Raw genomic sequence first — 13985 nt, 5'->3', positions numbered from 1 at the left:
AACATAAACATGATTTTATTAATATTATTATTTTTTTAATGGCTGTACTGTTGTTGTTGGTGAGTTCAGTTTGTTATATGAACATAATTCCTGAGTCTCTGTGACATATTATTTATTACATAATGCACCTTTAAATATAATTCAACAATTTGTTTATTCTCAACACAGAAACAAAAAATGAAATTGACCTATTCTCTTTTATATTTTGCTGGATCTTTACTCAGCTCATAGTTACTAGTTCTTTTGCAGATGAGCATTTAAGTAAAAGACATGATTAGTTTTATAAAATATAATCATGCTACGACAGATTAAAGCTGATCCTGTATCTCTTATACCAAGCATATTTCTTAAGCGGTCAGACGATGTCATGTTGTGTTTCACTTATTTTGGTGTGGGGTGTTGTAGTGTCAGCTGGGTCTGGCTCTCTTCCCCCCCAGTGGAGTGGCCACATCAGACCCTTCATTCAGTTTTTAGACCCCATGTTTTCGCCATGCCAAATTAACAAGCCACCACTTTGGGTCAATGCCGCGTGCGAGTGCTGAGACGTGGGGAGAGAGAGGGGGAGGCGTGTCCGAGTGAGGAGCAACCAGTGGCGGCAACGTCGTGCACGGTTCTCCACAACTGGCTGCACTCCGTGTTCTTCAAAGGGCCTCGTCCTCTCTTCTCCCCCCCCCCCCCCTCCCCGCTCTCCACCGAGCTTGTTTGTAGCCACAGTCGACTTCACAGCTTCCTCAGACCTCGTTGCTCAATAAAACACGCCAACAACAAAACGCTGATACTGTCGATGCAGGGTAAGGCGAGACGTGTCGTGTAAATGATTAATTCACCCCGGGATGCTGCAGAGGGTTGTGTAAGTTTGTGTTGATTTAGACATTCAGCCCGTCTTGGTCATCAGCCAACAAGTTGCTTCGAAAAAATCTGACAAGTGATAGGGGCTGGCAGCTCTGACTGGTGCCGTTGTCACGAACGCTCAGGGAGTGGCGGCAGCAACAGGGCATGGTCAAAAGGTTTGATTAATGACAGTCAGTGTTGTTTACCTCTGGCCTTTTGTTGCATTATCTCTTCAGTTCTCTACATGGTGACATGTTCCACTTGCATGGGGATCTTGCTGAACACGTGCACTATTCAACAACAGGCTCTGCGTGTTTCAGAGTGTTTAGTTCCTGGTATCTCGTTTGAATATGGAGTTAATGTCTCAATACATAAAGTGGGCTGTTATTTTTCTTAGAATGGGATGGAAACTCATTCCTTCCTCCACACTTGACTTTGGGATTTTTCTCACTTTGTAAAATGTAGGTTAAACTATTTTTATTTGGCAGAAATTGAAGATAAAAACATAATATACCTCATTTTTTAAAGGTGCCATATGTAAGAATGTGGCCAAAAACGGTTACTACACTCAAATTCAAAATACCGAGGTCTTTTAGGTTTTGTTTTCTGACGTAACTGGCAACCCGTGGTTGCTCGGCAGCTGAGACTCTACTGACTGCAATGATTGGTAGACGGCGGTAGGTGGCGCCACATGCCAAAATATTTTGCAGTCTGCAAAATATTTGTTTTAATGCAAATATTTTGTCTGTACTGTTGTTGTTGGTGAGTTCGGTTTGTTATATGAACATTATTCCTGAGTCTCTGTGACATATTAGGAGGATTTTATGGCCAGTTGATTTAGATTTATTACATAATGCACCTTTAAGTGTAAAGCAGGGGTGTCAAACTCATTTTCACCGAGGGCCACATCAGCATAATGGTTACCCTCAAAGGGCCAGATGTAACTGTCATAGAGAATAAATGTAACCAAATACAATGTAAAATAAAGGTAACTACTCCGTAACATATTGCTAAATAACCATCTGCATTCATTACTTATTCAAGTTACAAATATGATGTGTTATAGATGTAACCCGGTCCGCGATGGTGATGCCGTCACTTTGCGGGTAACGCAATCGCCATGCATTGTGGGAAATGTAGTTAAAGCAGCATAGACCTATTTTAACACAGATGTTTAAGACCACTCACGGGCCACATAAAATGACGTGGCGGGCCACATCTGGCCCCCGGGCCTTGAGTTTGACATAATGTAAAGAGTACCCTATAACGATCCCTGTAGGCTAACTAGACTCCACTCTCTCCAGCTTCACCTTGTTGCTAAATCAAACACACTGTACCTTTTTCAACCATTAATTCTGCTTTATTTAGTCACAACCAACTTTGCATAACAACAAGTATAGGCGTATATACAAAATTCAGGAGATTGCCCAGCCTCTTTTTTTTTAAGGCTGTATATGTTATAATAATGAAAGTACATGTTAGCGGTCCACGTTAAATGATTTATGTCTTCAGAAGGAACAAATGGGTTTTGGGCAGAGAGCCACAGAGGGCAGGGAGGTCATAAACTACTGAGAGGAAACATCGTTGGTTTTGGTCTTTTTATGGGATTTGTTTACATTGACAAAAATATAGTATTATAACAGCCCTCCGGTTTTGGAGAAAAGTGAATTTACTCTGACACTAAACATCAGGTAACACATCTCGGGGAGTCGAACGGCTCCCGTTTGATGTTCTCTTTTTAAACACAGAAACATTCATTCGCATCGTTTCACAGCCCCCGGACTGAGCTTAAGGCAGGATTTTGCATCCCCACGCCGACAGACAGTACAGCGGTTTACCGCTCACATTTCTGGGGAGAAGAGTCATCATCCTATTATCACCTAATAAGAATTTGAGCCAAAAATTAACTTGAAGGCAACCCTTAAATCAAACGCTTTTTTGTGTGTATACTGGTAGCATTTGGTGTGTGTGTGTGGCAACATTCAGCACAGTATATATTTCAGCACACTTTAAATAAGTCACAGATGGGCAGTCAGGCAGAACATTAATTCTATAGTCCCCACAAATTAGAGAGGATCCTCTTGTACCAAGGGCTGTTTCTGTCTTTGCCCAGATCTTCACTAAAATAGACTGCGACTACAAAACTGCTGACAAATTTCCATCGTGAAAGTCTGCAGTGGAGAAATTCAAACTCGGTTAGACGTTGATATTTATAACGATTACTGATTAAGACAAACAAATTACAAGCATTCTTTTTTTTTTTATAAACAAACGCTTTCATGCCAGTGCTTTGGAGAAGTCCATTTTAATTATGTTTGCAAACATAATTTCATGCTCTTTTAGTCATCTGTATGTAATAATCAAAGCTTGGCTCGGGCGATTCAATGTGATCCTGTGGTTCTTCTCTTTATTGCCGTATTGCTGTGTCCTCCAAGGACCAAATTTTTTTTTTTTTTTTTTTTAAACGGCGGCGGAATCTCCCAAGAGCAAAAAAAAAAAAAAAAAAGTGAAATGATACGTTTTCATTTAGAAAGCCAAATGTCATCATCATGTCTCTGTCCCTTTTTTTGTGCTTTTAGAGCATCTGGTTGATGTGGTGAGCTGGCAGAGCAAGTAAGAACATGGGAGGGAGGCATTTATCATCCTCCAGACTACAGAGCTGTAACTCTGCCTGCTTGGAAATCCTGTGGACAGTCAAAGGAAGGGGGGAAAAACACACACACACACACACACACACACAGGCAATGGTGATTACATTACAAGGATGACATCGTTACTGAACCACTGCTTTTAGTGTTTTAGTTTTTGGGGAGGGTCAAATCATGAAGGCATCACTTTTTTTACAAATTCCTCTTCATATTGTGTCTTAATTGATCTGTATGTGTGTGTCTTTAAACCTGCATAACTTCCCTCTGCTCACCAAACACAACACAGGCCCGAGTGGCATCTGTACGAGCAGAATTTTGAAGTTATGACTTCGCTGACAGGCACATGTTTGCTGTGTCTCCATAGCAAGTCAATTCATTTGAAATCTTAGACACCGCCATCACCCCCCCCCCCAAAAAAATGTGATACTTTGCCAACTTAACACTTTCTCTCACTCTCTAAAAGGTTTCTAGTGATGTTTATTTTACTTTTTTTTGTGTTCCAAGACCTGTCTGGGCTCTGCCATGTCATCTGTCCTGAGATGCTCTCATGTTGATATTTTTTTTGTGTGTGACTGTGTCAAAGACTCCACCGCCCACCCCCCCAACACAAAAGAGGATAGAGACAATGTCAAATCACACCCAGCGACGTGACAGAGACACAAGCTGCGTCGCTCCCGTATTTATGGCAGACGGATAACCGTGTCTGTTCGGGCTTTTAAGGCGACTTGTCACTGTCGCACTTTCACTTGGATTAAGACTGGTGCTTGATATCATGTCCATTAGGTTCAAGAAGACCAAGTCTTCTATACATCTCTTCAAGTACCTGTTTAAATCTGTGGTATTTTAAAAACCTAAGTCTAGGCATCTGCACACTTGGGATTTTTGAAGTGTAAAAAAATATATATTTTTATAAAAAACTATACTGATGTATTTTTTAATGGTTCTCAAACTGTGGCACGTGTACCACCAGTGGTACACAAGCTTAACCTGGTGGTACATGGAGGAAAATCAGAAATACTGTTCTACTGTTTAAACACCATGGGTATGAGTGGGAAAATGAAACAAATGACAACAAAATAATTGAATAATAATAATAATAATAATAAGAGTTACCTTAGCTCTTGCTAGCACCACTGTGTTTTAACGTTGGCAAAAATGGTGTTTACTTTGAGAGCTCAATATATAATTTTTTAAGTGGTATTTGATATAAAAACCTTTTGGGAACCACTGATCGAAGCAAATGGGAAATGATATCTTGAACTGTCTTATCCAAACCAGAATAAAAAGTTATATTACTCATATTTGAACAATGCATACACTTAATTCTAAAGGCTGTTCTGGGATTGAAAAGTGGCTCCAATTATCTCCAAACACACACACACACACTAAAGAAATATTGTGTGCCCTGTAAAAACAGAAAATATCTATTTAGAAGCAGCCCACCTGCTGCCCCGACCAACACAGAGGCTCTGCACAGGACACAGTGGGGGGTATCACTTGCTGCCCCCTGATTGATGACCATAGGTCCCGCAGGAAGTAACCCCGCCACCATGAAGGAGTGTTTTCTGAACCCCAAGTGGTATCCGGGAAAACACGAACGAGTCCAGTCAAGGGAGCGTGTGTACGCGTATAGGCCATCTTAATGTTTGGATATAGTGAACCTCTGGGGATTTTGCTGCTAACGGGGGGAAATGAATCATACAGTTGAGAGGGCATCCAAATTCCAACTCTGTGTTAACGGGGTGACATCTCAGTTCTGTCTGTTTCGGAAAACAGAGCTCTATGAACACACAACTGATCAATGCCATGCAAGTGGATATCAGAATAGCTAGCAGACGAACAGTCAACTTCAAATAATGAAATGAGTATGTCTGGATTTTATTAGGATGCAAATAACACTAAAAATAATGATTGTGGTGTTTCATTTTGAAAAAAGTTGCCATTGCCAAAAAAAGATAAAAGAAATTGATGATGTTTCTGCAGGGACTTTGAAATGAATTGATCTAACATTTATTTATTTGGATTAAAGAATTACATGCAGCTGATTAAACACAGGTTATACCTTTTAATCCCACTGTAATATTTAAGTTTTTGGAGAGCAATGAATGGTTTGGTTGCTCAATAATCTCACTGGATGAGCCTCAACTAAACTGTCAACTGTCAGTTGTAATGGAAACTATCAAAACTGTGTGGTTTTTAATTCATATGGAGCACTTTTAGCACATTGATAAACAGCCTGTAGAATGACTCAGGCTTAGTGATACATAAGATATTATTTGTCTTGTTGCATTCACACTGAAGCCACTGTTGAGAAACCGCAGACATGCTCAGTCCGGACTCAACCAAACTAAATAGGCCCTGACACCAACCAAACTACTGCATTTCACACCTTTCCTCCCCCCTGCATCAACAACCTCTGTGCTGAATTTAGAAAAGTCAAATCAAATTTATAAAAGCCCCAATTAAGCAACAGAAATATCTTCAAATAAATAAATAAATAAATAGTGTATCATAACACTATGACATCAAAAGGAAGGGTGTTGTTTTATCACTGTTGGATATTAAATATTAAATCAGTGAATTAATTGGTTTGCCAGTTTTGTCAATAAAAACAATAATTATCATACGGTAGAATAAAACTGTGCAGAAGTTACTGTAAATGTCTTAATATGCGATATTTCATGCAAGACATCAATATATTGTTTTAATTTAATTGGACAAAAATAAAAGAAATATACTACATATATATATATATTTTTAAAAAAATGAGGTGTGCGATTATTAAATATGATCAAATATTCAGTTACGCACGGACACTCCAGGTGTGCGCAGGTTTCTCGTTTGCGCCACGCTGTAGAGCGCGAGAGCACAGGCCTGTATGAGTGTAAAGTGTGATTTTTACATGAGAGAGAGAGAGAGAGGGAGGGTTTAAAACATTATTATTATTATTATTATTATTATCCATGAATAAAGTGCATGTGGGTGGATTTGGCCTGTCAGCTGCTCCTCTGCACGCACTGTTCATTAACGCGCTGATCAGGCCTCAGATTTGCCATCATGGCAGGTATATCAGTTACCACTCACACACACACACACACACACACACACACACACACACACACACACACACACACACACACACACACACACACACACACACACACACACACACACACACACACACACACACACACATACACACACACACACACACACACACACACACACACAGAGATAGCATCGGTGCAGGAGGCAACCGGCTTGTGGATGAGGTTACACCTGAGTAATAAAAAAAAACCCTCACCTCTCTCTCAGTAAACAGTTGCGTAATGATCCAAAATGTCCCTTTAATTGTGATATTTTGGATTTAAATGCAGCTGAGAAACGTTTCCACGACCAAAGGTCACTGTCTAAGCCATAGAATAAACCTCAATTCGAATATATGTTCGATTTTAATCATTATAAATGCTATTCCAGTGGAGAAATGCACAGGTAGAAATGGTTTTGGAGACGAGGAGCACACTAAAGTGCAGAAATCCCATCAAAACCGTAAAACCACTCGTGGTTTTGCAGAGAAATTACATCCACCGTATTTCTTTTTTTTATATTTAAATAAAAACAACACACTCAAAACCACCAAAAAAAAAAGCAGAAAAAATGAAAGAACAGTTCCATTCGTACCACTCAGAGTGCTGAAATGACGCATACGCTGAAAGACCATAGTGCGGCAAAATTTGAGAAAGCATTTATTATTATTATTATTATTATTGAATATTTACAATGAAATTAAAAAAATATATAATTAAAGCTTTGGCAAATATTTAACATTTAGACAATTTAGTTCTTGAGGGGGAAAAAAAGTCACTGTGAGATCGAGATCATGGGCCACAAATGATAAGTCTTTTTTTTTTTTTTTTTAGATATGGCTGAAAAAAACAATACAGAATAGCCCTTTTATATAATAAAATATCATTGATAGACTTTTTTCTTTTAAGTCCAAACATGAAAGTGTGTCATTGGAGAGAGAGAAAGGGGAAAAAAAACAACTATCAACCAATGAAGGGGAGGGGGGGGGGGGGGTACATCCATGCAAGCTTACATTCATATGTCCATGAAGGTCTATAAAGCTACAGTATACTGTATTCATAATGCATGTGAATAGGCCTGTGTTTGACTGTGAGCTGTGCTAACACCCATGGGGAGGAGGAGGAAAGGCCATTAGAGTTCAGACTTACTGTTGGAGCTGATGAAAATGAGTTCATTTAAATGAGTCTGGTAATTAAGGTTGGTGTAAGTCCCGGTTATGATGATGAGGTAGGGAGACTGAGTCCATGCACACTGTTCAAGTCTTCATGTTGCTGTTGCTGCTGCTGCTGCTGCTGCTGCTGCTGCTGCTGCTGCTTCAGTGGACTGGGTGGCTTTCTGTCTCCTGCACAAAGAGAACAAAAACAATCGTAATTAGAGTGGACCTGTGCATGCAAACGCCTCATCAAAACAAAATCATTATTTACCACTTCTAACGGCAATCATTTCACCTTTAGTGTTGCAGCTGCCTGAAACTATATAACATAGAGTTCAGGAATGAGTGGCAACACCTTAGATTACAGTTCAGTAACAATATGGTAATAGTATGGCAATATGGGGGGGGGGGGTTATATTATGGTGATCTTTTTATAGTAATCACCAATGACAGTTGGGTAATAACAAGTCAATGATCGTATAGTAATTATTATTATCATGTCATAAATAACCTTCCAATTACAGAATTATTGCCATTTTGTTACTGTTACTCCTCTACTATAATGTAAAGTGCAATTTTGCACTGCCCAACGTTTAATACTTCGAACAGATAACACTCACTAGTATGGTTGCTATGGTATGCCACATGTTATATGAGTGGATTCCATTTGTGCCATATGTGTGTGTAAGTGCACGTGACGCACATGACACACAAATTGTTGTTTTGAATTCATTAAATTAAAATACAGTGAAATGTTCTCCCCCAATTAGTGACATATGATTATAATTAGTTTGGAATGTACCCACATATGCTTCTACTTATTAATATTAATATTAATAATGGTATTATTATTATAGATAAAAATAATATTATATATATATATTTATAATAATAATACTAATAATACTAATAATGATAATAATGGATATTCAGGATCTTATGTACCTTCTCGGGCCTGCTCGTGCTTGAAGGCCATAGCTGAGTGGATCTCCCCCGCGTGCATACCCATGCCGCCACCTGGGTGGGACAGGACGGGGCTCTGTGGCTGCCAGTGGTGATGGTGTCCCGGGGCCACGTAGCCGCCCGCTGACCCGCTGTACACGCCGTACTGGTTGGTGGGAGAGTAGGCGCACGCCGAGACGTAACTGGACAACGTGGATGAAGGCTGTAGATAAAACGCACGGGACAACATAAGCACGCATTTTTTTAATTTATAGCAGTGGATCTTTGTTTATATCCAGTAAACAATAATAAAATGTATCATAGAAGCATTATTCCCCCCCCCAAAAAAAAATTCCCTGACATAAACATATGGCCTTGTGTGCCTCTTTCTCTGATGTAGAAACTTTTCACACGTCTTTTTCAGAAAAAAACAATTATTTACCTAAGGCCTCTGCTGCCCATTTTGGCACCAAACACATGAGGACTCTTCCCAGTAAAGAAAATAAAATGGCGTGTCTATATATATAGACACACAATGTGCAGTCTCTGCCTTAAAAGAAGCGTCACGGGACTGTGCGTAATGTGTCCAACGTTCTCGTGTTATAGTCGCAGGATGTGATTATTACCTGTGCGTATTTTATGTCGGCGTCGATGGCTGATTTGTCGATCCCGTTGATTGTGTGAGCCGCTGGGAAAGCTGCTCTGTTGACGCTACCCCACTCCTCCATTTTTGGTGGATATCCTTCTGCTCCAGCAATGGCTGATTTAAAACACATTAACTTCGTGTTAAATATACAAAATATAATATGTGAGGGCAAAAATGATTCATTAATAACTGTAGAAAATGAAGCAATTACGCACGAGCTCTTGAACTTTCAAATATAACAGTTTAAAAATAGATTTACACAAGTAACTGTATTATTTAAAGTCGTTATTTTAAATAATGACGTGCGTAAATGTTTGCAGTTCTCGTGTGTTATGGCAGTGTTCAACAAATGCATAAAAAAAATATGTCAACGCGTCATTAAATTAAATTATTTCATTGTGACGTGTTTGCGTAAAACACATGCAACTGTTTGTATATAAGAAACAAATATATAATTAATTAATGAAAGGTATAAACACTTTCTCCAACATGTTCCCGGACCCTGTCCTGGTCCAAGGCTTAATAATAAAACACTGCACACATGTGACAAACTCGCTGGATAAAGTAGGCCTAAGGTAAAGAAAGAGACGCCATGTAATGATGGATGGATTATAGGGGATGTAGCAGGTGATCAGGGGTGTTTGCAAATGCATCATGCCGTGAAAAGGCCCACTGAAGGTGGCCTTATTCTGCCATTAGAGGTTATAGAGGAAATAAACAACCATATATTTATAAACAGCTGGATCTAAGGTCAGAAAGTCACATATAGTGTCTGTGTTTCCTCTCACCTGAGGGATCCATGAATGCTCGTATACCGAGGATGTTGCTGACGGTGTGCGCAGAAGGCCAGGCTCTGGATATGCTCACATGTCCCGCGGTCACCGGTACTCCAGGAGCGCTGCTCATCTTGGGCGACATGGTGTTGGGGTAGGAATAAGGATATATGTGGTTGTAGGAGAGTCCGGCCTGCGCCGAGGCTTGCTTCCCGCTCTCGTACTGGTTCGGCTGAGACAGATTCCCAATCTTGTTGCGTAAAATCCTGCTGATGGAGCTGACCGACGGCACATTGTACTTGTCACAAACTCCATCGGCCAAAAGCCTGTCCCGGATCTCCCACGCAAAGATCCCGGGGTCGTTTTGTTTGTATTCCCTGATGTGTTTCACCACGTTGGGCGTCGTGACGCGCGGTTTGCTCCCACCGATGGCACCGGGTAAGATGGAGCCCGTCTCGTTGTACCTCGCTAAGATCTTGCTCACGCAGCCGTGCGAGACTCGCAGCTGCCGGCTGATGTCGCAGGGCCTGATCCCGAGCTGAGCCAGCTCCACTATTCTTAACCGTATGGCGTTGGGCAGAGGTCGCCCGTTGACGAACACGCCGCCTAACTGGTTCACCTCTCCATAGGTTTGCTCTGCAGGGAGAAAAAAACAGACAAGATACACACACTTTACTCGAGCTGGGAGTCAGTTAACCACTCTATATACTGTATTTCCATCCAAGGAAATAGACGCATCACGGTAATAACAGACACATGCGACCTCAACATGCACCAGAATGACACAGGCCGACGCCTGTAATTTACACCATAAATTAAGGCTATGGAGTTGTCAGCCTCCACACACACACACACACGCGCACACTGCTGTTAACCAACAACTTTGGAGAAAGTGTCAAACTCCAGCCTCCACAATCTCCCTGCGTGTGCAAAAAGCAAATAAAACAACATCGAAAATGGCGAGCTTGCTTGAGGATTGGACATGCAGAACCCCCTATTCTCATAGTAATAATGATAATAATTGCCTGGGATGTTTCCATTTAAAGTTTAAAGCTGAAACAGAGCTTGTGTGTGTGTGTGGGGGGGAGGAAAAAAAAATAGAATCCACCATGAAATAAAGTTGACAGAAGAAGATCTTCATTTGCGCATAATAACTTGGAGGGGAAAGGAAGAGAGGGGGAAAAAAAAGGGTTTTCGGAGGCTCATTGTATCTGGATACGATTCCATTATCCCGCCAGACATTGAAGCATGCAGACGGTAACGCAGGCAGCTTACCCATTTGCCTATATATGTTGGGAGATGCCGGGAAATCTATGGTGCCTCTTCAAATGGCCGAACGCGTCCGGGCGAAGGCAGAAAAGCAAAAAAAAAAAAAGAAAAAGAAAAAAGGGGGAGAACTTGAAGTCCTGGAAAGAGGAGACCTCTTCTTTTTTTTTTTCTCTTCAGAATCTCCTCCGACTGCAGCTTGCCTCCTCTCCTTCTTTCTTTGGAAGCAAGTGGCAGAGAGGCACAGCGGCAACTAAAGTGATCTTCATCCGATAAAAGCCCAATTGAAGCCTGTCCCGGGGAGTCTCGCGGAGTTCGCTGGGATTAATTTTGACGCGTCGACTCCACGTCAAATCTTCGCTGTTATACGCCGAGCCCCCCTGCTTCGGTGTCATTGGCTGCTGCGCTCGTGGAGGCGAATGTCAGCCAATGTGAACCTCATCCGGTTGGAGCCGCGCAAACCTCTTTAAATATTTTGCATAGGGGAAGTGGAAGAGAGAGAGAGGAGGACCAGCCTTCTCTGGTTAGAATGTGTACATGACAAGAGGGTGTCAGACAGGGACATTCATGTGTTTACCTCTAACACAAGTCTGTTTGTGTGTTTTTAGCACATTCTATGTGATTTTTAACGTCACTAATGAAGCGTAAAAAGGAACTTTGGTGCGGGAAAAGCATGCTTTTGATCTTTCACTTTTACTGGATTCGCATGAAATGTATATAGGGGGGAAGTTGTGGTGCGTTCACAGTTGTGCACAATGTGGTGAATGCACTTTAAATTAAATTGCATGCCAAAACAACAACAATGGAATCCATATTCTGTTCGTTTTGGGTTTGAAATAGTTCTGTTTAGTTCCATTTTCGTGCATGTTGGACATCTTGCACACGCTCTCTTTTCATATATATATAATATATATAGTCTCGTGTAATCGATACCTTTGTGGATGCTGCACTATTATGGGATATCGACTGGATTCCTGACACGAGTGCATTATCACAGCATGTTTTTTTTTACCGAGTGCAGGAACCCATCGTTTACGCGCTCGCAAAACGTTACTTGTAAAAAAAAAAAAAAAAAAAGTTAACAGTCGACCCAATGGTAACAAGGTGCAGTGTCCTCCCGCACTCTCACCAGCCCACACTCCTCTCCTTGTCTCCTCCTCACTCTCCAACCACTCAGATGTGGGAGCAAGGGCGCAAGGCATGGATGAAGGCACCAGATTTGGATCAAAGGATCTTTCAGGTATAAAGTGAAACAATAGTGACATTTTTTTCTTCTTCCTGCATCTATATATATATATATAGATATCAAAAGGATACATGTTTTTTATTGTTGTTATTGTCATGCAGTAGTTGTGTGCTTGCTGCATGGGTGATGGTGTGGAGGGGAAAACTCGAATATTGCCTGTAAAAAAACTTCCCACACTCTCATTATCGTGTCACTGTCGCTCACTCACTTTCTCGTCACCATCTTCCCTCCCTCCCTCCCTCGACTCCCCTCATCTGGACAACATTGGAATTACATGGCTTTTACCAGCACGTATATGAGACGTGGTCGCCATATATCGTTCAATGGGAAACAAAGGACAAACACTTTTATTCTCTCCCTTGCATGTACATTTATTATCATATATAAACTTCAATGATATTATATATTTATTTTGATATCCGGGTTAATTTCCCTTATCGAATTATCTTTATTTAAAATGTGATCTATATTTATTTTAAGAAAACAGCTGTGCAGTTAATTGTGTTAATTTTAATCATGCTATTTTAATATTCTATGACATATTTACTTTTATAATAATAATAATAATAATAAATATATTATGTGTATTCCATGACCTGATAGATTAAAGTGATTTTGAGGCTGTTGGCGAGATTAAATTCGTTTTTCATTCTAATTTCAGGCTAAAACACGTTGTTTTGGTTTTATAAGGTGGACTCTGAAATATCATTTTTGCTTTATTATTTGTCTTATTTTGTTGGATTTGCACAGGGTTTTGAAAATATGTGTTTATTTTCATAATTCACGCTTATTTCTTTTCTTGTTCCCTGAGCTTCGATGACACTTTGAGAGACAGAGAGATAGTGGGAGAGTCTAAAAAAAAACCGTCTGACTTTGTCATGTGTGACAAAACAAAAACAACCTTGAACGGTTTCCCCCCTCATTTTCCAGGATGCGAGGTTTATTCACACAATATATGCCCACATAAATACTGCAGCAAAAAAACCAGACAAATATAAAAGAGGACGATTTATTCACATTAGTCTATTTTATTTCTATATTTTTTTATTCCCTAAAGTGAATACACCTGGAAATTGAATAGAACCAAAAAAAACAGTGTATTGTTATTCACTGAACTCAGATTACTGTGTATGGCATCGTTAATCTAAAGAGAATTAGTTAATTTAATCTACTAATTTCTCGGTAATAAATTAAAATTATACTGGTGCGTCTATATTTGTATATGAATAAATTACCCCCTTCTTTAAGGCGCTTTCATGAGATTCATTCACATTGTAAATTATGCATTATAGACATTTTATTGTTATTATTTCGTGTCATATCTTGAAATATAAAACACGGTTTATTTTATAATCGTAATAAAAAAAAACAACAAAAAAACCGGCCATTCGTT

At 40.0% G+C, this 13985-nt stretch overlaps 1 protein-coding gene across 1 annotated transcript; it reads right to left on the bottom strand.

The window, feature by feature from the left end:
* Positions 1-7780: 7780 nt before the first annotated feature.
* pax1a (paired box 1a) lies at positions 7781-12548 on the bottom strand (the record flags this gene model as incomplete). Its single annotated transcript, XM_083908044.1, has 5 exons — positions 7781-7908; positions 8665-8884; positions 9288-9421; positions 10096-10716; positions 12476-12548. 5 exons carry the CDS (start codon positions 12546-12548, stop codon positions 7781-7783), a joined length of 1176 nt encoding a protein of 391 aa, XP_083764170.1.
* Between the last annotated feature and the right edge of the window lie 1437 nt (positions 12549-13985).

The sequence above is a fragment of the Microchirus variegatus genome, assembly GCF_963457635.1.
Source record: "Microchirus variegatus genome assembly, chromosome: 21".
NCBI lineage: Eukaryota > Metazoa > Chordata > Actinopteri > Pleuronectiformes > Soleidae > Microchirus > Microchirus variegatus.
Note: the sequence above shows the minus strand (reverse complement) of the source record. Positions and strands in the feature narration are given on the sequence as shown.